We start from the raw sequence: 22,312 nt of genomic DNA on the forward strand, positions 1-22,312 counted from the left end.
TGAAGATCGGGGTGCATGTGTTTCCAAAAAATATATCCCATGTAAGTTAAACATTATCAATATTTTAAAAAAATGAATGAATGAAATGTTATACTTAGAAGGTGGGAAGATCATCTGCAGTTTATTATATGATCTGCACATCATATGTATTTCATTAAATTTATATTCCACTTGATTGTAGAAACCAAACAAGAAAACCTCAAAGTAGTTCAGCATTGTTTCACAAGTAGTGTGGTGTACAATATACACAGCACAGCACGGTGCCGTAAATTGGTCACATGTTTATTGGTGCTGTTCATTTCCATTAATTTTGAGAAGTTTGAACATACCATATGCTACTGCAATTGCATATCAGATCATCAATTTAAGGCAAGGTTTTTTTTAATGTGCAGTTGGAAAAATGGAGAGAAAACTAGGCATGCTGGATGTATGTCCTAAGCATTTATTAAATGACAGGCAAAGTCAGGAACACTGTGTATTGCCATTATTATTAGTCTATAGTTATACCCTACCTGATTTTTATTTCTGCTTTCTTGGAGAAGCACTACCCTCAACACACACACCCCTCCAAATATGAGGCCATCTAGAAATCCTCTGAAAAAGCTTCGTTGTTTGGCGACTTGATTCTGCAGTCAACAAAAAATACTCTTGCTGAGGGAACTGAGCAGACTATCCTGCCAAGGGCACAGCACACGGTGAGGAACACTTTTATCAGTGGTGTGCAGTCCTTGCCAGAGCATCTCTTATGTGATTCAACTTCCAAATATGATTCCAAACAATTCGCTTGGTTTATGTGGGGTGGAAGTATGAGGTTTTTTGGGATTTGATATCCCGCTTTATCACTACCCGAAGGAGTCTCAAAGCGGCTAAGATTCTCCTTTCCCTTCCTCCCCCACAACAAACACTCTGTGAGGTGAGTGGGGCTGAGAGACTTCAAAGAAGTGTGACTGGCCCAAGGTCACCCAGCAGCTGCATGTGGAGGAGCAGAGATGCAAATCCGGTTCCCCAGATTACGAGTCTACCGCTCTTAACCACTGCACCACACTGGCTCTCCACACTGAGGCCATCCATATACCTCACCCTTCCCGGTAGCCTTCTAAAACGAATAGCCATGGGGCTACTACAGTGTGGTGTAGTGGTCAGAGTGTTGGGAGCCCAATGTTTAAATCCTTACTCGGCCATGAAGTTGACTGTTTGACCTTGGGCCAGTCAATGCGTGTCAGCCTAACCCAGCACCCAGGTCTGCTATGAAGATAAAATGGGAAGGAGAACTATGTATGCCACCTTGAGCATCTTGGAAGAAACATGGGATATAAATACAAGCAATAAATAAGGGGGCAGGTCAGACCCTCTTTGGCAAGTGCAGCTTTGAGACAGTTCTCCTAAGACCAGCCCTACCATTAGGTAGGGCAGGGTGGCTGCCTTAGGTGGCAGTTGCTGGAGGGCAAGAACTAGTGGCAAGGTGTTTGAGAACAGCTGTGAGTGCCCTGCACCTCCTAAACAAACTTGCTGCCCTCACCTGATGGTCCAATCAGTTTTTGCATGGGAGTTTGGGGCATGTGGCTCACCAATTCCCTTCACCTCAGGCAGCAAAATGCCTTGGTCAGGCCCTGGTCCTATGCAAACTGGCCTCAGTCTGGTAGGCTTCCTTCTGTGTTAGGCCTAATGGGCAACAGTGCTGTAATGTAGGGCAGCTACAATGCCTGAGTTCCTTGTGAGAAATTTTAAATGGTGTCTCTAAGACTGCCCAGTATTGGGGGGTGGGGGCAAGGGAAGAAGGCAGCACCAGTGGGACTTAGTGTCCTGTCAGTTGCCCAATGATGTTGGGTGCGGATGCCAGTCCTTTCCTTTCCTCTCTCTACCCCCCCCCCCCAGTGATTGAAACACTGGGCCAAAGGGATGTGGAGCCTGTGGCTCTCCAGATGTTTCTGAATTGCCATAATCTCTAGTCATTGGTCATTCTGGGGCTGATGGGAGTTGGGAGTTCAGCAGCACTGCAGCATGTCTACTGAGGAGTAAGCTCCACTGAGCTCATGGAGACTTACTCCCTGGTAAATGGGTGCAGGACTGCAGCATAAATAGCCTTCCGCAAGCCACTGATGCCTCAGCCCCCTCTCCCCTTGCAGTGTGGGGATAATCACAATGCCCCATCTTACAGCGCTGTCTTAAGGATTATTGAGACAATGTGTGTTAAATGCTTCAGATAGCAATATTTTAGTGCTAAGCAGCAGCAGCAGTAGTAGAAGAAGACAGGGCTTGTCTATAGCAGCCTTCCCCAACCTGTGGTGCTCCCAGACAGTCACTGTTTTCAGGTGGGATTCAATCACATACCAGCAAATTGAGATTGCAAAATTAAAACTGATTCAAAGCTCTTGAGCAACAAACCCACTTCACCAAAAGATCCATCTTTTTCCTATAAGTAGGAGCACAGAGGGGAAATGCAATGCAACAGAAAGGAATAATGGTTTGAGTGATGCAACATCATCCAGCACCGTTGCAAACTGGGTGGGAACAAATCGGGATGACTGCTCAGTGAACTGCCTTCATCCAGAAGGAACCCTAATGTTCTCTAGATGTTGGAATACAACTCCCATCTTCCCTGATCATTGGTCATGGTGGCTGAGGCTAGAGGAAGTTGGAATCCAGCAACATCTGGAGCAGAGTCAATTTGGTCCCTTCCAGATGTTGGCCTCCAACTCCCATCAGCTCCAGCCAGCATGACCAATGGTCAGGGATGGTGGGTGTTTCAGGGCACCACACTGACTGCCCCTGATCTGAAGGGCACCAGGTTGGGAAATCAAGCATCCTGTCAACAGAGGACTGCTATGTCTCATGCCACACACGACAGGATGAAGTTCTTTAATTCATTCACCATGGCAGTTGTACTCTCTCATCCCTAGAGCATGATCCGGCATGATCGTTACCATTACCACTTTCTCCCCAGAAGGCTTTAGGTGCTTGCATTAACTTGCAGTTAATTAGCTGACTAGGAGTGGTAATGAGAAGTTGCCATCGTTAACTTCTCTTCTGCAGGCTGCCGGCATGCCTGATCTTTCTTTAATTTATTTAGGGAACTGCCCAGATTTCTGCCACAGTGAAATTGCATGTTTTAACAGGTAGTGCCCCCCAAGGCAGGGAACAGCCATGAGTTTTAATGGCCTGAAGCTTTTACTTTTGGCCCATTTTTTCCAAGGCAGTAACTTACAAGCAGTTGTGCTATTGACATCAATGGGACTAAATAGGCTGAAACAGTTTTATTGTTGATATTATGGTTTTTGGTTTAGTTGTTGTTGTTGCTGTTGTTTAAAAAAGTAAGCCACCCTGGGAATGTCAATTGAAGGTTCAGGTATGCAGACAAAATAATAGCATGACTGTGATATTAATGAAATTAAGAAGATTTCAATAGTAAACATGAATGGAATGATGATGATTATTTTGAAATTTTCTCACCTGCCCTATATGGTAGGGGTTTGGACTAGATGACTCGTGGGGTCCCTTCCAACCCTACAATATTGTTATTCTATGGCTGTAGGTTTTAAGGCATGTAATCATGTAGCCTGGGGCTGATTCATGGTTTAATGTATCAAATTCACGTGGTGAATAGCTGTATGACACAAATAATTCCTAGGGGTGCCCCTTTTGCCATCCTGGAGATGCACCTGTTGAATTTGTCCCTGCTCATCTGCAACTTGGAGAACTAGCAACTCCAGCATTCCTAGCAATTGCATTGCGATTACATAGGCATTGCCCTCTGCAGAGTACAACTTTTCTGTGATGCTCAGCCATGATGTGTGGGAATGCCGGGGAAGAGATAAACAAAGGCGGATACCTTGAAGAGGGCTTAGAAACTTCCATTAATTCAAGGCTGCCAGCCTGGCAACATGTCTTGTCAATATTGGGGGGGGGGGGACTTCCCTGGTGCCCCATCTGCACTACAACATTTAAAGCAGTATCATACCACCTTAAACAGTACTGGTTTCTCTCAAAGAATCCTGGGAACTGTAGTTTGTTAAGGGTGCTGAGAGCTGTTAGGAGACCTTTTCCCCTCAGAGAACCACAATTCCCATAGTTCCCTGGAAAAATGGTATTGGCTGTTTAGAATCTGGCAACATCTTGAGGACCACAGTTCCCCACTCCTGCTCAGGAAGGTGTTTTTTGTACTTCTGAAAACCTTGGGATGTTCCTGAGTCTGCAACTATTTTTATCTCATGTACTGATGATGATGCCGCCTAAAGACCCACAAAGAGAACCAAGTGTGCTGTTGTTATATTTTATTATTAGTTGCCCTTGAAGCTTTGAAGAGGAGTGGCATATGAATCTGTTAAAGTAATTAATTAATTGCTTACCATCCAGAATAATCAAAAAGTGGCGTAGTGGCTTACCTAGACTGAGAGAAACCTATGATTATTCTTGTATGCTAGAGAAACAAGGCAAAAATAGGCTTGCTGAGCAAAGACTCCATCATAGGTTTAACAAGCTGGCAGCAGCTTGTTCCAGAGTAGGAACCTGCTGGATCCCTAAACTGGGATTTATGACCAAAAGTTTAGTAACATAGAAGGGACTGATGCACTGACAGTAACCAGAGGACTAGCTGAAATCCACAAAATAAAGGGACTTCAGTGAATGTAAAATCCTAACCATAATGCTGCTTTCTAGATTTTACAACATCTTATGGCACCACCTACTGGACAAGATGTGTATCAGCCTCAATTTTTGATGAGTTGAAAAGTCAAAAACGCCTTAGTTAAAAAAGCAAGGCCACCAGCACTGGAGCTGGCCAGAGCTCCTGGCTGAACATAGTACATAGTCGTCGTCCTCCCCATTTCATCATCACAACAGCCCTGTGGGGTAGTTTAGGCTGGGATACTGTGACTGGTTCAAGGAACTACTCTGTTGGCCAATGTCCAATATATATTTTAAAGTAAAAATACTATACCAAGCATATACTGTAGTAAACATAATAAATGTACATAACTGGCTGGTCACCTCCTGTCTACAAAAGATATTTTTTAAACATGCCCACTTGGGTCTAGGTGCTGACATAGGGCTTGTTTGCTGCTACCCCCATAATCTGCCACTCCCTGGATACTAATGTGAGGGGGGAGAGCTAGACTGTGGGACACTGGACTTCAGCCCTCACTGTACCACTTTCCCCAACAGGTACCTGTTGCCAAAGGAAGTTGTTCTGCAACTGAAGCAGTGAAAACAAACCAGATTTATTTCCAAGCCTAAAGTTGCATGGGCCTGTATCAGTGGGTTGGTTGCCAAATTTCTCTGGCTCTTGGGCTGTTCCTCCTTTTTAAATGCTAAAATAAATGGAAGCATACCCCAAAGTAGTCCCTCCTTCCATTTCTCAAAATCATCATTTATAGCTGAGATTTCCCCCTAATTTAGATCTAATTACTACTGTTAGTTTATTCAACAGCATAGCATTCCACGCTTTAAGCCACTCCTCAGCCAATGGCTTGTTGTTGTTCCACTAATTTCTTTAATGGCTTTGAAGATATGCTCAGCTTTTGGCAAGATAAATGCTACACTCCCAGCATACAGGCAGCTAAGAGCTTATTAGTGACAGCATCAACTAGGGAGGGAAACTGTACGTTTTCTTTATACTCATTGGCATACAATACTAAAAGGTAAAGGGGACCCCTGACCATTAGGTCCAGTCATGACCAACTCTGGGGTTGCAGCACTCAGCTCGCTTTGCTGGCCGAGGGAGCTGGCGTACAGCTTCTGGGTCATGTGGCCAGCATGACTAAGCTGCTTCTGGCGAACCAGAGCAGCGCACAGATATGCCATTTACCTTCCCGCCAGAGTGGTACCTATTTATCTATTAAGACCTTAAAAAAAGGTTTTAAGTGCGACATTACCTGTTAAAGCAGAACCCTTTGCACATATTCATCTCTACTAGTCTATATTATATCTAGTACTACATCCCCTATTCCCATTTTGTCTTCAATATTTATCAGTGCTGGGGCCTAGGGTTACCATACTAGATAAGTGTTGGTCAGATTTCTGTTCATAACGCCTTTATTTTTGCAACCAGATCCTTTGCAGAGGAAGGCCACCAAGATGATTAAGGGTCTGGAAATCAAGCCTTATGAGGAACAGTTGAGGGAGCTGAGTATGCTTAGCCTGGAAAAACAGAGACTGAGAGCAGATCTGATAGCCATCTTGAGATATCTAAAGGGCTGTCACATGGAACAAGCTTGTTTTCTTCTGCTCTGTGGTGTAGAACTTGAACCAATGGATTCAAGTTACAAGAAAGGAAGGAGATGCTGACTAAACATCAGGAAGAACTTTCTGACAGTAAGAGATGTTCAGCAGTGGAATGGATATTGTGGGCTCTCCTTCCTTGGAGGTTTTTAAGCAGAGGTTGGAGGGCCATCTGTCAAGGGTGCTTTAGTTGAGCTCCTTCATTGCAGGGAGTTGAACTTAAGATGACCCTCAGAGTCCTATCCAACTCTACCATTCTATGATTTTATACTTGCAAATTCAGAAATAGCCTCAAAGGATGATCCTGCAACTTTTTTCTTCATTCAGCGTTGCAGTAGAAATTAGGTTAATATAAAATCTCAGGAAGAAAAATAATTCACCATCCTTGCCTTAGCAAATTCTGGGTGTTCGTTAAGAGAGGCCAAAGGTTGTTTTGAGGCAAACATGTTCTACTTCCTATTGCCTTGTTCTGTTTGTGTACACTTTTGCCTTTCTGACGTTGTGCCACCAGCTGCATGACAGACAGCAATCAGTGGGTGGTTCTGCCCCCCCTCCAGGCATGAATATTCAGTGATGGGTAAAATTTAAATCTGCCATCCCCACCACACCCAATGTAGTTCTCTGGGAAGCCTAATGGAATTCCATATAGAAGCTTTAGCAAAGAAAATACTGAGCTCAGTTTTTCACATGTGTGTTTATACCAGTGGTGGGGAGCCTCTGGCATGTGGGCCAATTTGTGGCTCTCTCTAGGCCAGGCATCCCCAACCTGCAGCCCTCCAGATGTTTTGGCCTACAACTCCCATGATCCCTGGCTAACAGGACCAGTGGTCAGGGATGATGGGAATTGTAGTCCAAAACATCTGGAGGGCCGAAGGTTGGGAATGCCTGCTCCAGGCCATTCCTTTTCTCTGTAGGCCACACCTTTCACTGCCCCTGCTCAGTGACTTCCTTGAGCATCTTTGCCTGGCTGGAATGCACCTTTGAACTGTGTAATTCTCCTACTTACCTGGATGAAGGCTCGCAGAATCATAGAATTGTAGAGCTGTCTGGCATGGCTTGTTTTGGAGGAAACCCATGCTGGGGCTTAGTAATCACAGCATCCTTTTCTAAGTGCTTAAAGACCAACTGTTCTAGGACCCTTCCTGGTATTGACGTCAAGCTATAAGTTGGTAGTTACCTGGATCTTCTTTTTCCCCCTTTTTGAAGATGGGGAGAACAGTCTCCAGGGAGCTCACCTGTTCTCCAATAATTCTCAAAGATCTGAGATTACATCTGCAGGCTCTTTAGTACCCTTGGGTGCAGCTCACCAGGCCCTGGAGATCTGAATTCATTTAAAGTAGTCAGGTGTTCTCATACTCCCTCTTTTTCTATCTTGGGCTTCATCTCACTCCTTGCGTAGTTTATTCTGTTATCACAAGCATGGGCACTGCTTTCCTTTTGATTGAAGACAGAATCAAATAGACATTGAGCAGTTCTGCCATCTCTGTCACCCATAGCATTTCTCCTTCTCCATGCAAAGCACCTACTTGCACATTCTTCGTCTTGCTTCAAACATGGCTGAATAAGCCTGTAATATTATTTTTAACCTCTCTCATTCTGAGCTTCAGCCCACCTGACCTTCACCCTGCAATTGCTGGCTACTCATGTATACTCTTTCTTCACAATTTCCCCTTTCTTCCATTTCTTATGAATGGATGTGTACGGCTGGAACGTAACCTTTCTTTCCACCACAAGGGTATTAGTCTGTTCTGAATGGGGTTGCACTACCACTGAAAGAACAGGCTTAGATTTTTGGGTTGTTCCTGGGTCCATTCTAGTGCCTTTTACCACCTACAGTTTGTGCATCAACGACAGCCATTCTTGGAAAAGGGTAGTGCGGCCACAGTGATTCACACATTAGTAACTCAGGACTTGATTATGGCCATGTGCTCCATGAGGTTCTACTCTTGGGCCTGGTCCAGAGGCTCTAATTGGCACCAAATGCTGCAGGTAAACTGTTGATGGGGAAAGACTATTGTCAGCAGTGCTCAAAAGCTTGCACTGGTTGCCCATATGCTACTAGGCCAGGTTCAATATTCTTGTATGAATTTATAAGGTCCTTAACAACTTGGGTCCAGGGTGCCTCAAGGACACCTAATCCCTTATATCCCTGCCTGATCACTGAGGTCTTTGGGGGAGTCACTGTTAGTGGTCCCCAATGACTTGGGTGCATGGTTTGTATCTACCACATGGACCCAATTTTGTGGAGCTCTCTTCCAGTTGAGGTCATCCAGTGTCTATTTTATATTTTATATCATTTTACCAGCAGGCATTTTGGCTGAAATCAGATTTTATAGTTTTAACTGATTTTCACCTTTTCTGTATTTTATTTCTTGTATACCGCTTAGAGACATTGTAGTAAAGCGGTATACAAATTGTTTTTAATAATTAAAAAAAAAACTTGGCATCCGTTAATTTAAGAAACAAACACATACACTTTTTTTAAAGGTTTCCACTCCTTAATAAATTTTAATACCCCCTGCACATAAACTGTACAAAATATTTACTTCCCTAAATAAATAGAATCACAATTTGTTTGCAGACAGTGCTTTGCAAGACACAGAATGGGAAATACATTCCCCCAAAACAAATGATCCAAAGGAATCTCTTGTCGAGAAGTAAAGGCACCACCCAATCACTGGCCCAAACAATGATAATAAATTCCCTTTAAATAAAGCTGGAGGGTGGCAGGGGGGATGACGACAGATGAAGCAGATCAGTAACATAGGAGTCAGAACTTGCCACCCAACTGATCTCTAAGAAAGCTTGCAAAATGGACCCCATATGTATCTGAGCTAATACTGGCCATACAGCAATAGTAGGGATGTGTCCATCCGTTGCCCAATGGCTGGATGGATTCTTCAGTGATCCATATCAAGTGTAAAAAGAGAGCGTTCCTAACAACCGTGCTTATTTAGAGCTGGCTATTTGCTAGGGGATGAAGGTTTGTGGCTGGTTGCCGAATACAACACTGCAGATCACTGGAGCTGGTGGATGCTCAGAACAGACTGGGAGGTAGAGAGGTCTCCCTCACAGGAAGCGTTTAAGCAGAGGCTGGGCAACCTTCTGCCAGGGATGCAGCAATGCAAGCTTCCTGCACTGGACAGTGTTGGACTAGGCAGTGTCCTTTCCAACTATTAAATTCTTCTAATCCATCTTGGGGCAGGGTTAGAAGCAGCAACATTCTCTTCCCTCCCAAATTAAGACACAAAAAAAAATATGGTAGAAAGCAGCAGCCTGGGCAGTTTTAAGTTTCAAAATATTCTTTTCCAGCTGCACAACCACAGAAACTTCATTGCTTCCAGGAAACAGGAAATTAAGAGGCTCAAAGAGGATGGCACACAGCTTCAAAGTTTCATATTGCAGAATACAGGCACAAGTGACATTTCTCTAGTCCCCATATCTGATATATTTGCAAGTGCTCAAGAGTGCAAGACTCTGCTTTTAGGTATCATTTTGGCTCAAGCTTAGATTTTGGGCAACAAGCTCTACTTGGGAAATTCGACTCAGCCCTTATAGCCCCCACATCTAAACCCATCCCTCAAGCCCTTGGCTCTCTCTTGTTAGCTGCAGATGCCAGTGTCCTCGAGTACGAATAGCTTCAAACTTTTTTCCACATAGTAATCTGTAACCATCACTCGGACCACACCCATAATGCGCAATTCCCCGAGAAGAAAGCTTGATCTGATTTATTCCAATTTGTACTCATGCCAGTTTCCAAGCACAGTCGTCGCCCTTACTTGCCCAGTAACAGCATGCTATTCTTCTAAGAAGGGACGCACCAGACAGTGTTGTGTGCGCATCTTACACACACACACACCCCTCCCCTGTCACTGGAGATGGAGTGGAGCCTCTCCCACTTCCCAGCTTGCGCTCACCCTCTAAACCTGCTTCCTGGCTAGCACCACTCGCATTTTCTCGACTTCCTAGTCTTCAGCTGGTGGGTTGGGACTCACTCCTGGGTCACAGCCTTAACTAAGGTGGGTCATGACAGCAGCAGCAGAACCAAGTACAATGGGAAAATGTTAAGGAGTGGGTCCTCCGTTGCACATTTGGGCTTAAGGTGGATCCTTGATTTCAAAAGACTGAAAATTCCTGACCTAGATGCTGGGTTCCTAAGCCATCAACAAGAATTCCGTAGAGCAGCGGTTCTCAACCTGTCGGTCCCCAGATGTTGTTGGACTACTCTATCCCTGAGCTCTGGCCTTGCTAGCTAGGGGTGATGGGAGTTGTAGTTCAACAGCATCTGGGGACCCACAGGTTGAGAAAGGCTGCTCTAGAGGGTTTGTAGAATAGCTGTGAGAGGAGAGGTGTCACAGGTGTTGGGGGGGGGGGGTTTGCTGCTTGTAAGATAAGCCCTCCCATTCTCCCAAACCCTGAGCAGGAACTGCCACCACCAGTTGGTGAAAGCTGCTGTTCTGTTTGTTTCTATTAGGTCAAGGTCAAGAGCAACTAGGTGAGTCCACAGGCTGAGTAAGAATGTGGAAGAGGCAAATTAAAGGAAATGTCTCCTTCGCTCTGGTCGACACGCTCCTACGCAGAGCAACTGGATGCACACATTTACTCAGGCAGATGGGGTTATCCAGGACTGGAGAAGAGTGTGTCAGAGCCTCTCCCTGCCCAAGTTGTGGAGAACTTTGGCCCTGAACTACAACTCCCAGGGGTGGCCAGTATAAGGAAAGAGTGCTACTGTGCTCAAATCATGTTTTCAGGCTTCCTGTGGGCATCTGGTAGCCAACTGGGAGAACAGGATGCTTTTCTCCTCTCCTAGCAATTTATTTTTGGTGCCAGTGGAGGCTCCCTGTGGCACCAGTAGAGGTTTCCACTGACAAACAAATAGAAGCTTTAGAGGGGTAATTTTTGTTAGGACCACAGCAGGGAGAGAGACAGTGGTCCCTCCAGAGACTGTACAGGCTTCTTTGAGGCTGCTAGTAATATAATCCCACCCACTCCACCCCCCACAAAGTGCACCTTAATTGAATTCACATAATTAACATCATATCAAGTTTGGTCCTGAGCTAGTTACAGCTACTTCTTTTCGTTCAGATTTCTTGAACCCAATAGGACAGGTTATCTTACTTTGGGGGAAGGGGTTTGGCTTCTCAATCGCAGAGTTTTACATTCCCTGAATTTTTTCGGTACTGGATGTGCAATTTCCACACTCTCCAAGTTACAACTGCCTGCACTGCATGGTGCTCTGCAAACGGCTCATTGAAAACTGCTTTGCAGCAGCGACAACAGCTACAGAATATGTTTCAAAAGAGAGCAGTTTGCTTTGCATAGCTTGCTCAACCTAAGGAGAGCCTCTACACTATCTGGGTGGTAGAAATACTGGATCACACACTGGAAAAAAACCTCTGCCCGGAGCCTGCCTTGTGGTATACAAAAACACAGTTGGGTGGTGTGCTTTAAAAAACAACAACACAGAGCCCTTTAGCACAACCAGGCTGGCCACATCACCTTAACGGGAGCAAGGTTTTTATTTTTTCAACCTTGCTGGCACACTAGGCCTCTTTTTTCAGGACTGCACAGTGGAAGGTAGTGTAATGTGTTTGCGCCAGTCAGTCACTTAAAGCCAGGTCCCCCAGAGGAGCATGTTCGTCAACCTACGTTTATGCGAGCCTCTCTGTTTGCACAAACAGCAAGCTCTATTTGGGGCATACACAGGGGAAAGTATCGGATGATGACCAAGGTTTTAATTTCCGTCACGCCACTGCAGACTTGCCGCCAGCTCAACCGCAGCATCCTCTGCTAAACAAGCCCCCTCCTACGGAGCCCTGCTCAGCTTATTTATACCACCTTGATCTCGGGTTCCGACCTGCAGCACATCTGGAACAGCTACTATGGGGAAGGGGTTGCTTCTACAGATGTGCCCATCTGCAATCTCCTTCACAAATTTTTTTCCCCTGGCTCACACCAATACCCAAAATGTTATGTTACATGGGCGTGACGACTCAGTATTCCCACATGAAGACCAAGCAACAGCAATGTATTAAAGGCACAACTAAAGTCCTTGCGAGGGCAATTGTGTCCATGTCTAAAGCACAGGGCGTGCAATGTTAATGAATCCTGCTGAAAGCCCACTCGTGCCAAGCAGGCTCCCTTGCTTCAGACAGCGTGGGGTTGGGGCCTGCAGGCCACACAGCTCTGGAGAGAGAGTCCAGCAAATGCAGCTCAGCGCCCACCCCCTTCCCATTTGCAATGGTGTGAGCAGGGGCTTAAGAAGTGAGGTTAATTACAGCTTTGGTCCCTTCCTGCACTGTGTCACCATCCCGCCATGCCATGTGACAAAGCTATCAGAGCAAGTACCCTGTTGCAGAAAGGATGGCATTTTACTTTTCACACCCGCAAGCGTCTGCTGCGGGCTTCTGTGCAGAGGCACTTCAATGAAGGCATTACGGAGAAACAGACAACAGTAAACCAGACTCCCTTTCGTTAGATACCCTGAGATCAGCCTAGCACTGCTTTTCCTTCAACCAGAGGGAGCCGGGTTTCTTTTTCTTTCTGTTTTTTGCACGTCTCGTTACAGCACAACCTGGCAGGGAGAAAGAGGCCGCAATGTGCACCACCTGACCCGTTTCAATGTGCGAAATTCCCTCGGCAGCCTTTCCTCCTCCTACACAGAGTACTTGGCCATGTCACTCTTGTCGAAGATCACTTTGGTTGCAAAGTAAATGGCCACCAGCCCAAAGCCAGTAGCTGATGCCATGTAAGCGGTGACGGACTGCGTGAACTGGACAAGGGAGCCCATGAGGAGGGAGGGGATGACCTGAGAAAGGAGGAATGCACTGTCCAGGATGGCCAAGTCCGAACAGATGCCTCGGCTTGCTGCTGCTGCTGCCGTGTCCGAGTCTCCCACCATCATGATGAGAGAGACCTCACAGGGCGAGCTGACGCACAGAGCCGAGCCTGCGACAGGCGGGGAGAAAAGGCTTCCGCTGTGTCCATTCTGGTAGGTCACTTTTTGTCCAGGAAGGTGGCTCTTGAGGAAGCCGTGTTTCTTCTCCAGCTGAGCTGCGTCTTCTTCTTTACTTTTATATTTGGGCAAGTATATCTGAAATGGACAGGGGGGAAAGGGGGGAGGGTAGGGTAAGATGCTATAATGCAACATGCTACAAAATATAATGCAAGATGCTACAAAAACATTGAGAGCAACAGAATGTGAAATTTGCTACAAACTAAGCAGAAAATGATCAGTGCTTGATGGAAACAGGAGTTCACTTCAGTTCCAAACACATGGAAAATACAACCCGTTTAAGGGCTGGGCAGTTAAAACAAGGCCAGTGAGTGTGCAGAGCAACACCTTGTAGAAGGCAGCACTTTTGTGGCTGCAGCAGCAGCAAAGCACTTTTCTTTTGACACATCATTAGCAGAAATTGAAGAAGACCCAGACTACAGAAGATGGCAGCTGAGTTGGTGAGCAGCATCAGTCTGTTGGGACAAGGACCTAAAGCAAGGAGTAAGTGACAATATAATCTTTGCCCAGCTAAGACCAACTCCAAAGTCCAAATAGATCCATAACCATTTGGAGAACAGAGGGAGGGGGAACGGTGTCTTTTAAGAGTGTTTCACCAACTGCATCAAACAGGTGCTACCTGAAATCAACCAGTTCGAAAAAAATGATAGTGTTCCTTGCTCAATGGTATTTTCAGCATGATTCAACAGAGTGCGTGGCTCGTATCACTACTTGGCCTTTTGGCTAAGATCAAGCGTAGTATCTGACACGGCTTGTGAGCATGAAGCTTCAGAGATGTTTAGTCTGAAGGCTCTCACAACACTGGGCTAGCAGCTGTTATGGAGTAACTCACTTGGGAAAAGAGGCGAAGCAAAAACAAACAAACGATGGAAATAGACACAAAGGGTTGACGACAGGCAAGGGAGAAAGAAGCTTAGAGAGCAGTAACAGCCTCCCAAGAGGGGGATAACTCAGTAAGGAGAGGGACATCTGCCTCCAGCACAACCTGAACAAGATGCAATACTGTAATTATATCACTTAATAGCACGACAATTAGGTAATACAGTGACATGTAAGCATTGTAACAACTGTTTAACACGATTATAGTGAGAGTGTAACATAGTTAGAATTATTAAAACACTGGATTATGGCTTGCATCCACCGCAAAGCTAAGTAAACATCCTGTCAGCACAAAATTCAGAGATTTCCACAGACAGCCCTACCTCGGAAGTCAAATGCCTTGAGAGACGAACATTTTGGCTCCCGAATGCAGCAAACCCGGAAGTGATTGTTCCGGTTTGTGAACATTCTTTGGAACCCAAATGTCTGTCACAGCTTCCAACTGGCTGTAGGAGCTTCCTGCAGCCAATCAGAAGCTGTGCCTTGGTTTCTGAACGTTTTGGAATTCAAATGGATTCCGTTTGACTTCCAAGGTACGACTGTATACACACTCTTCCAGTTAAGCAAGCAAGAGTTATTATCCCATATCACAGTCCAGGGGGACCTTCTAGACAGGCAAAAGCCCATTAAGAGGGCACAGAGCAAGGCCAATGGTGGTGTTGCCTGAGGAGGGGGTTTTGGCAAGTGAGAACCCCAAGGTCCTGATAGACAGAAATAGAGGGCCACATTTGATACCCAGGATGGAAGCACCCCATTGAGGTCATTGAGAATTTAGCTGTAAAAGGCAGCTGCCATCATCCCTGACCATTGTCCTTGCTTGCTAGGGCTGATGGAGCTCAGAAACATCTGGAGGGCCAGATGTTCCCCACTCCTGCTTTAAAAACCAATGGATTATTCAATCTTCACTACCACTAGTGAGGCAAAAAAAGAAGGCTGATCTACCCCAAGATGTAAATGGCTCAGACACATGAGTCACATAGTTGTTAGGCCCTATTAAAACCACTTTGGTCAAGACTCTCTGGACTTTCTCTCTCACACACACATATACATACACATCCCCACCTGTTTTTCATGATGATAAAGCGATGCCAGTGTGTACGGCAAGATCTGCAGCACTGAGAAAGGGAAGCCTGTCAGGGCAGCAGAAACAGTGACGATGACAACACTCTGAGAGAAGCACATGATTATGGCCATCAGCGGGAATAAGGCCACACTGGCTAGGTAGACCATTCGTGTCCCAAACTGCTTCACCATCCGGTCCATGATTGTCGAGAAGATGATGGAGATGATGCACTGCAGAAAGAGGCCCAGGCTACCCATCCGAATCCCTGAGAAGAGACGTGTGTACATTGGGTGAAATGGAGAAGAGCCAGGGGCCACAATAACAAGATAGCCAGGTTCATAAAGGCAAATAGCTGCAATGCTTTGAGTGCTAGTTCAGCTTTCAGTCTTATCAATTTTTAAGAAGCGTTTCTTAACTGTTCCAGTATAGAAGTTCCCATTTCACAATTAAGAGGTGGGCAGGATAAAAATATGAATGCATGAAAAATGAAATATGCTTCAATAGCAATGGAAAGGCCAACACAGAGTCCAGAAGACATCTGTCACTCCTCTTGGCAGAACCAACAGATGACCTACATGCAAAGTCATCAGGCCTAAGTAGACTTCAGTTACAGGATTTGTCATCATGTTAATTTAAGGAGGTAAGTATAGTCCAAGACATCCACAGATTTGTTTATTAATTTATAGGACAATGTCCTCTGAAGACTTGGACTTTCCTTTATTTATTTCCAATAAAACAACTTGACATTGGCCATGGCTCTGAGATTGTTGAGCATCATTGTGTGTACACAATTGACCCTCCAATTCTGCAGAGCCTCAAAGGCACCACCAGGATATAAATGTTAAATATTACTTACATTTAAGCTGGGTCACCCAGACCTTGAAATGAACTATTATATGGGAACAACAGGAAGGCAAGGGGCCAAGTAGCTTTAGCAGAAGTATTCAAGAAAGCCTATTACCAAAGCACCCTTTTAAGTTAAGGAGAAGAGGCAATAGATCAGGGGTTGCCAACAGGTGTTCTCTGGGTTATGTTTGCCCACAACTCCCTTTGGCCAGAGCCAACGTAGCCAGTGATGATAGCTGTTGTGCCCCAGTAAGATCTGGAGGGCAGTACATTGGCTATCTCTGGCTTTACTCCGTGCTGGTCTCCAAAGTCCATGCAACATAAAAGGGAATCTAGCTGGAGCTGATGGGAGTTGTAGCTTAAAATGTCTGGAGAATACCAGCTTGGGGAAGTCTACAGAAGAAATGCTGAATTCCTTTTGAGATGCTAACACTCCACATTTCCTTATTAACCTCCACAGGGAGCTTTCATGGCAAAATAATGTCCAAAGCTGCTCTTACGAAAGGCAATTTTGCTTATTCATTATTAATCTGATATACCATCTTTCTTCCCAAAGGAGCCCAGGTCAACAAATGAATTTACTGAGCAGAGAATATGCTCCATAGGAGTGACTTTATGTGCTGGAGGATGGCAGCTAGATTTAATGCATTAGTTAAGTGCAATTAAAAAGCTGTACAGCTTTGTACATATGAGGTCCCTGGCTCAGTCCCCTTCATTGCAAAAATGGTCTTGGTTTGCAAGATAATAAATATACTTCTGTCCAAGATTCAGTCATTAGTACTCTACTTGGTCCAACAGTGGACCTAGTTCAGTAGTACTCTGGTCTGGTATTACTCTGTAGAAGGCACACCCGCAACTCTGTTGTACAAACGAGAATGGTAAGCTACACTCCTTAGCTGTCTTTTCCCACCACCACCCAAGGGGGGTTTCATGGATCGGTGCCAGATTTAGGGCGCCATGGGTGGCTCACCGCATAGGGTGCCAAGCCGAGAGGACACAAAATTGTGAAGATCCATTTGGGGCGCACCAAATTTTGGTCTAGCACAGGGCACCATATTGCAAAAGATTAGCAAAGTCTGCTCCTGATAGGATCTTAACAAGACAGTGGTTTGCAGAAAGATATTCTTAAGTTTCATGTGGCTAGCACATCCTATGTTTTTGAGGTCTTCTCTTTCAAATCACATACACCAGGAACAGGGAACCTGTGCCCCTTCATATGTTGTTGGGGCTCCAACTTCCATCAGCCCCAACTAACACGGCCAATGACAAAGGACATCTAGAGGGCCACAGATTTCCCATTGCCCAACTTGGCTCTCGTCCCGCATAGAAATGACTATACAGGCCAATGAGTCTCCCAGTTCTTTTTTTTTTAAAAAAAACACCTGTCTTTAGATGTTTGGGGTGGGGAAAAGATTCCTTTATAACACAGTGGGGGAATTCAGGCTATAAGGATGATCACTAACCCAGGGCAATTCAGCAACTGCACTGCTGAATAAGGTTTTAGAACTTGGTTTCCCAGATCTAGAGCCAACACTATCACAGGACCACACTGAAACCAGCTGGCCTCATTCCACCACCCATTCCTCTTTCACTCCACTTCCTGCCTCCTTCCCAAAGAATCCCACGTTGAGCAAGAACCAAGAATTTGCAGTAAATAGAAAGGGTAACTTTATGAAAGTCTGCTTTGCTTGCATAAGTTATCAGAGGTAGGAGAAAGAGTTTTCCTGTTGCATAATTCAAAGGGTCTAGGTGCTGAAACTTGCTGTATTGGAAGGACATAAGCATAAAGCATTTACCCCCCCCCCAGAAATCAAATTACCTTCATCGTAGTGTCGCCTGGCTTCTGTGCCTGGCTCAGCTCTGGGAACTCCCTGATACAGTCCTTCCCCAACAAAGTCCGTGTAGAACAGCATGAAGGTCATGAGGGCCATCCAGCTGCAGAGCTCGGCCACAAAAAGTTGCCGGATGACCTTGGGGATGCGGCAGCAGACTCCGTGCAGGCGTGGGGCTAAGGCGCAAAGGCTCCTGAAGGCCTGGACCAGATGCCTGGTCCTCAGAAAGTTCTTTGGAAGCCAGCAAGAGCAGCAGGCCAGAGGCGGGGACTTGGAGGAATCCTTCATTGCAGGGCCTGCCAGCACTTCTACCTGCGCTACCACTTCCTCCGTGACAAAGGCAGTGGCCAAGACGCAGCTGAGGAAGATGATGGTGAGGAGGCTGAAGAGGCACTCCTCCTGCCTCCCCAGGTAAGGCGCCAGGAAGCTACTGTCCCAGTCAATTGCCGGCAGCAGGTACCCAATGCAGCCTCCCAGGCTAATCATGAAGGAATACATAGCGAAGGCCTGCCGGCAGTTGTCGGGCTCCTTGAAGAGATCGGAGAGAAGAGCCTCCAGAGGGGTGAAGCAGACTTGGCCACAGAAGTCAAGCAGGCCAATGCCCATTATAAGGAAGGCGATCTCCAGGGAGCGGGTATCCAAGGCAATGAGGCTGGCCAGGCGTTGTGCATGAGGGATGATCAGAAGGCTCAGTAAAACTCCCAGGCACAGGACCCAGATGAAAGGCCGGCGGCGGCCATAGCTGCTATGCCATTGGTCGCTGGCGGAACCGATGAGTGGCACAAACACTAGGCCCAGAACTGGCCCAATCCCTGGAATTAATGGGAGGAAAATAACATCATTTCATCAGGTGGAAGAAGTTGACAAGATATTCACTCTATAGGCCCATTAGATCACTCATATAATCTGGGGAAACTTTGGCCTGGAAAAGCAGGGCTCCGGCCCCAACCCCATGCGGCTCACTGGGCCAGTCTTGGGCCAGTCACTGTCACAACATAAAAACATAGTATTAAAAAACAACAACCCTGCAGGCTTCCAGGGAGAGGTGCACAGCCACTTTGCTGCTTCCTGATTTATTTTTTAGTCTTGTACCTCTTGTACCACCTAAACCAGACTAAACCTTGGCTACTGCTCATAGTTAGTGGCTTACCATGACACGCAAACTAGGCCTCAAGTTTCACTAAGTGGGCATGCATTACAGTGTGCACCATATCTAGAGATTCCGTTTCACTACAGATAAAGCCCCAGTTTCCAGCGCACAATTAAAACTGTCTTCTCTTCCTCCTGGAATTCAGGCTCTTAGAAGCCCTCATGTTTGGTATCCAAAATGAATTCACTATTACATAGCTGTCAACTTTCAGATTTAAAATAAGGGATCAGTAGCCTCACCTGTCCCAGGAACAGTCTACAGGATATCTAACAATCCAGGATAGCAGCGGGAAGCAGTGGGAACCGGCGCTGGAATAAGGGAATTTCCCGCAAAAAGGAAGGTTGACAGCTATGTCATTCCCTGAAAACCAGTCTAGTTCTCTCTTAAACCTGCCTGGCAGGTCCTCTGGGGTCATTACCATATTGAGGCCCTCCCTGTACATACAACAATAATGGGCATTGTACATAGCAGGACTACAGTAGACTTCTTTTCCACCACACTAGATCTCACACAGAAAATGGCCATCTAACAATAACATGAATAATACCACCTACCCAGAACCATAGTCATGAACTTCTCCTCCACTCCCACTTCCAACAAGAGAGGTGGCACGTAAGTGATGCCGGCAGCCAGACAGACTTCCAAGCCAAAAGTCAGGGAGTTGACCAGTAATAGCTGGGCTTTGCGGTTCTGGAAGAGCATGCTGACCCAGGCCCTCTGAGCCATGCCACCGTTGCACCGCAACATCAGAGAGTTGTGCGCACCTAACACTGTTCTCCTCAGGGTGATCCAGAGCAGGATTTCAGAGTCCTATGTTTTCTTTTGTGGCTCAGTAGCAAAAGGTCTGCAGCCATGTTATAGCCAGCAGTGGACAACTTCTAAAACGTTGCTCGCTGGTAAAAATCAAGAGTTTTGGCTCAGGATGAGAAGATTAATAGCCTGGACATCTTCCAGTGCTTCACATTCTGCAGAAGGAGAGAGAGAAGGGAAAAACTGAGCATAACATACATCAGTAGCAAATTTTCTGAAGTGGAAACACTGCTAGATTGCTATGAAACCGTAAAGCAAACTCCTCTCGCCCTCACTGCAACTCTTTCCCACCTTCAAAACATGTTTTAACAGCAGCTTCCTTGTTCCCAATAAAGAATGATCTTCCTCCACCTGGCTAAATCAGGGGTTGGGAATCTCTGGCTCACGGGCCTTCTCAGGCTTGGCACAGATCCCAGTTTGGCCCACAAGGCTGTTTACCCACACACAATGCCCACCTGCCCCACACCTGATGTCATACGTGACATCCTCAGGAAAGGGGCAGGTGCAGCTGCAGCTGCCAATGCACAGTCAGGAAAGAGCCTTAAATTGTGCTCCCAACTGTAAATTGGAAAGGGAGACTTTCTCTCACCACCAGTCAGTCAGTCAGCTGGCTGGCCAACAGCACAGTCAGTCCTAGCTGAGTTGCTCTGGCCACCAGGCACAGCAGAAAAACAGAGTTTGAAGTCAGCTCTTATCAGCTGATGGGTGCTCAGCTCAAGCTCCCTGGAATCAGCTGCACTACTAAGTTCCCCATGGGGAGCTCCATAGCCAGCTAATCTTTGAAGGGGCTTGCAAGGAGCCCTTTTGAAGTGCAAGGATCAGCTGATCTGCCATGCTTCAAAGCACTACAGGTCACCGGATGAATGGGTTACAAAATGGGAAATGTAGTCAAACATGAGCAAATATAGAAAACGATGCACATTTGGGCAAAAGAATCCTCACAAACCAAGAACGAGATCCAGAGTTAGGGTGGAGAGCTCAGCGAAAAGGTCAACTCAGTTTTCAGCAGCTATGGAAAAAGGCTATGGAAAAGGCAATTTTCATGCTAGCAATCATTACAAAACGGATCACTGCACCGCCAGAATTATAAAGCTCTTCTACAACTCTATGGTGCGGCCACACACTGTGTACTGTGTACAGTTCCAGCCATAAAATCTCAAATAAATCATTGTAAAACTGTAACAAGTGAAGAGAACAACAACTAGAATGGTGGGGTGGGGTGGAGTGGGGGCTAAAACATCTCCTTTACATCCAAGTCTTTTTAGTTAAAAGAAAAAATGTGAGTAAAACAGACATGACCGAGGTCTGTAAAATTATGTACTTTGTGCAAAAAGTGGACAGAGAAGACTTTCTCTATCTCTCATCATACTTGGACCTGGAGGTCCTCCAATGAAGCGAGCTGGCAGGAAATCCAGGACTTAGAAGAGGAAGTATAAACACAGTGTATGATTCATCTTCGGAATTCACTGCCCTGGGAATGTGGTGATGGCCACTAGTTCGGTTTTAAAAGAGGAAACATCTAGTTGGCAAACATGGGAAATAGGATGCTGAACGATAGGTCTTTGGGCTGATCACGGAGAGCTGTTCTTATGTTTCAAACATGCATAAACATTAAACTCAGTAGGACAGGCTTCCAAGTAAATATGGACATGATGGCACTGCAAGGGTATATAACCCTTTCTGCACCTATTGGGGAGTAAGTCCCACTGAACTCACACACACTTACTTTTAAAGAAACACAGTGGCAGATGGTTGCACCAAGCCAAACTCACCACCCTCTGGCAACAGCAACACAACCAGGGTTTTTTTCTCCCAGCCAGAACTCAGTTCCGGCACGACTCAGGTGAGCTCTATTGCCATCGTAAGAGAACAAAGGAGACATCCGTGTTGAGTTCCAGTACCTCTTTTTCTAGAAAAATAGCACTGAATACAACCACCCAGAGATCAGGTAAGCGCCACTGCCCCTTAAGTCTGATACGGAAGAAACACAAATAGGATTGAGCTTAGCAAGTTTCCAACCTGCTGCATTTTCATTCATGAAGAATGAACTTGTTGCGGAGAGAGAAGATGTGAAGTGCCATTACTACATACCTGTACTATTAGAACAGCAGTGCTGTGTAAAGGTAAAGGGATCCCTGACCATTAGGTCCAGTCGTGGCCGATTCTGGGGTTGCGGCGCTCATCTCGCTTTATTGGCCGAGGCAGCCGGCGTACAGCTTCTGGGTCATGTGGCCAGCATGAATAAGCCGCTTCTGGCGAACCAGAGCAGCGCACAGAAACACCGTTTACCTTCCTGCTGGAGCAGCACCTATTTATCTACTTGCACTTTGACGTGCTTTCGAACTGCTAGGTTGGCAGAAGCAGGGACTGAGCAACGGGAGCTCACCCCGTCACGGGGATTCGAACCGCTGACCTTCTGATCGGCAAGCCCTAGGCTCTGCGGTTTAACCCACAGCGCCACCCGCATCCCTTGCAGTGCTGCTTAGGAACTGCTAAATAGA

General features: G+C 46.0%; 1 protein-coding gene across 2 annotated transcripts in view; it reads right to left on the bottom strand.

Moving 5' to 3' along the window:
• Positions 1–88: 88 nt before the first annotated feature.
• SLC45A3 (solute carrier family 45 member 3) overlaps positions 89–22,312 on the bottom strand; it is a 53,375-nt gene continuing 31,151 nt past the window's right edge. For both annotated transcript variants that reach the window (XM_028734345.2, XM_028734346.2), the window contains exons 2-5: positions 19,556–19,966; positions 17,839–18,663; positions 15,173–15,438; positions 89–13,309 (exon numbers count right to left, since the gene is read on the bottom strand). In XM_028734345.2, coding sequence (XP_028590178.2) covers positions 12,872–13,309; positions 15,173–15,438; positions 17,839–18,663; positions 19,556–19,748 — 1,722 coding nt within the window. In that variant the 5' untranslated portion in view covers positions 19,749–19,966 and the 3' untranslated portion in view covers positions 89–12,871. The remainder of the gene's footprint in view (positions 13,310–15,172; positions 15,439–17,838; positions 18,664–19,555; positions 19,967–22,312) is intronic.

Source organism: Podarcis muralis, chromosome 5 (assembly GCF_964188315.1).
Source record: "Podarcis muralis chromosome 5, rPodMur119.hap1.1, whole genome shotgun sequence".
NCBI classification, from domain to species: Eukaryota; Metazoa; Chordata; class Lepidosauria; order Squamata; family Lacertidae; genus Podarcis; species Podarcis muralis.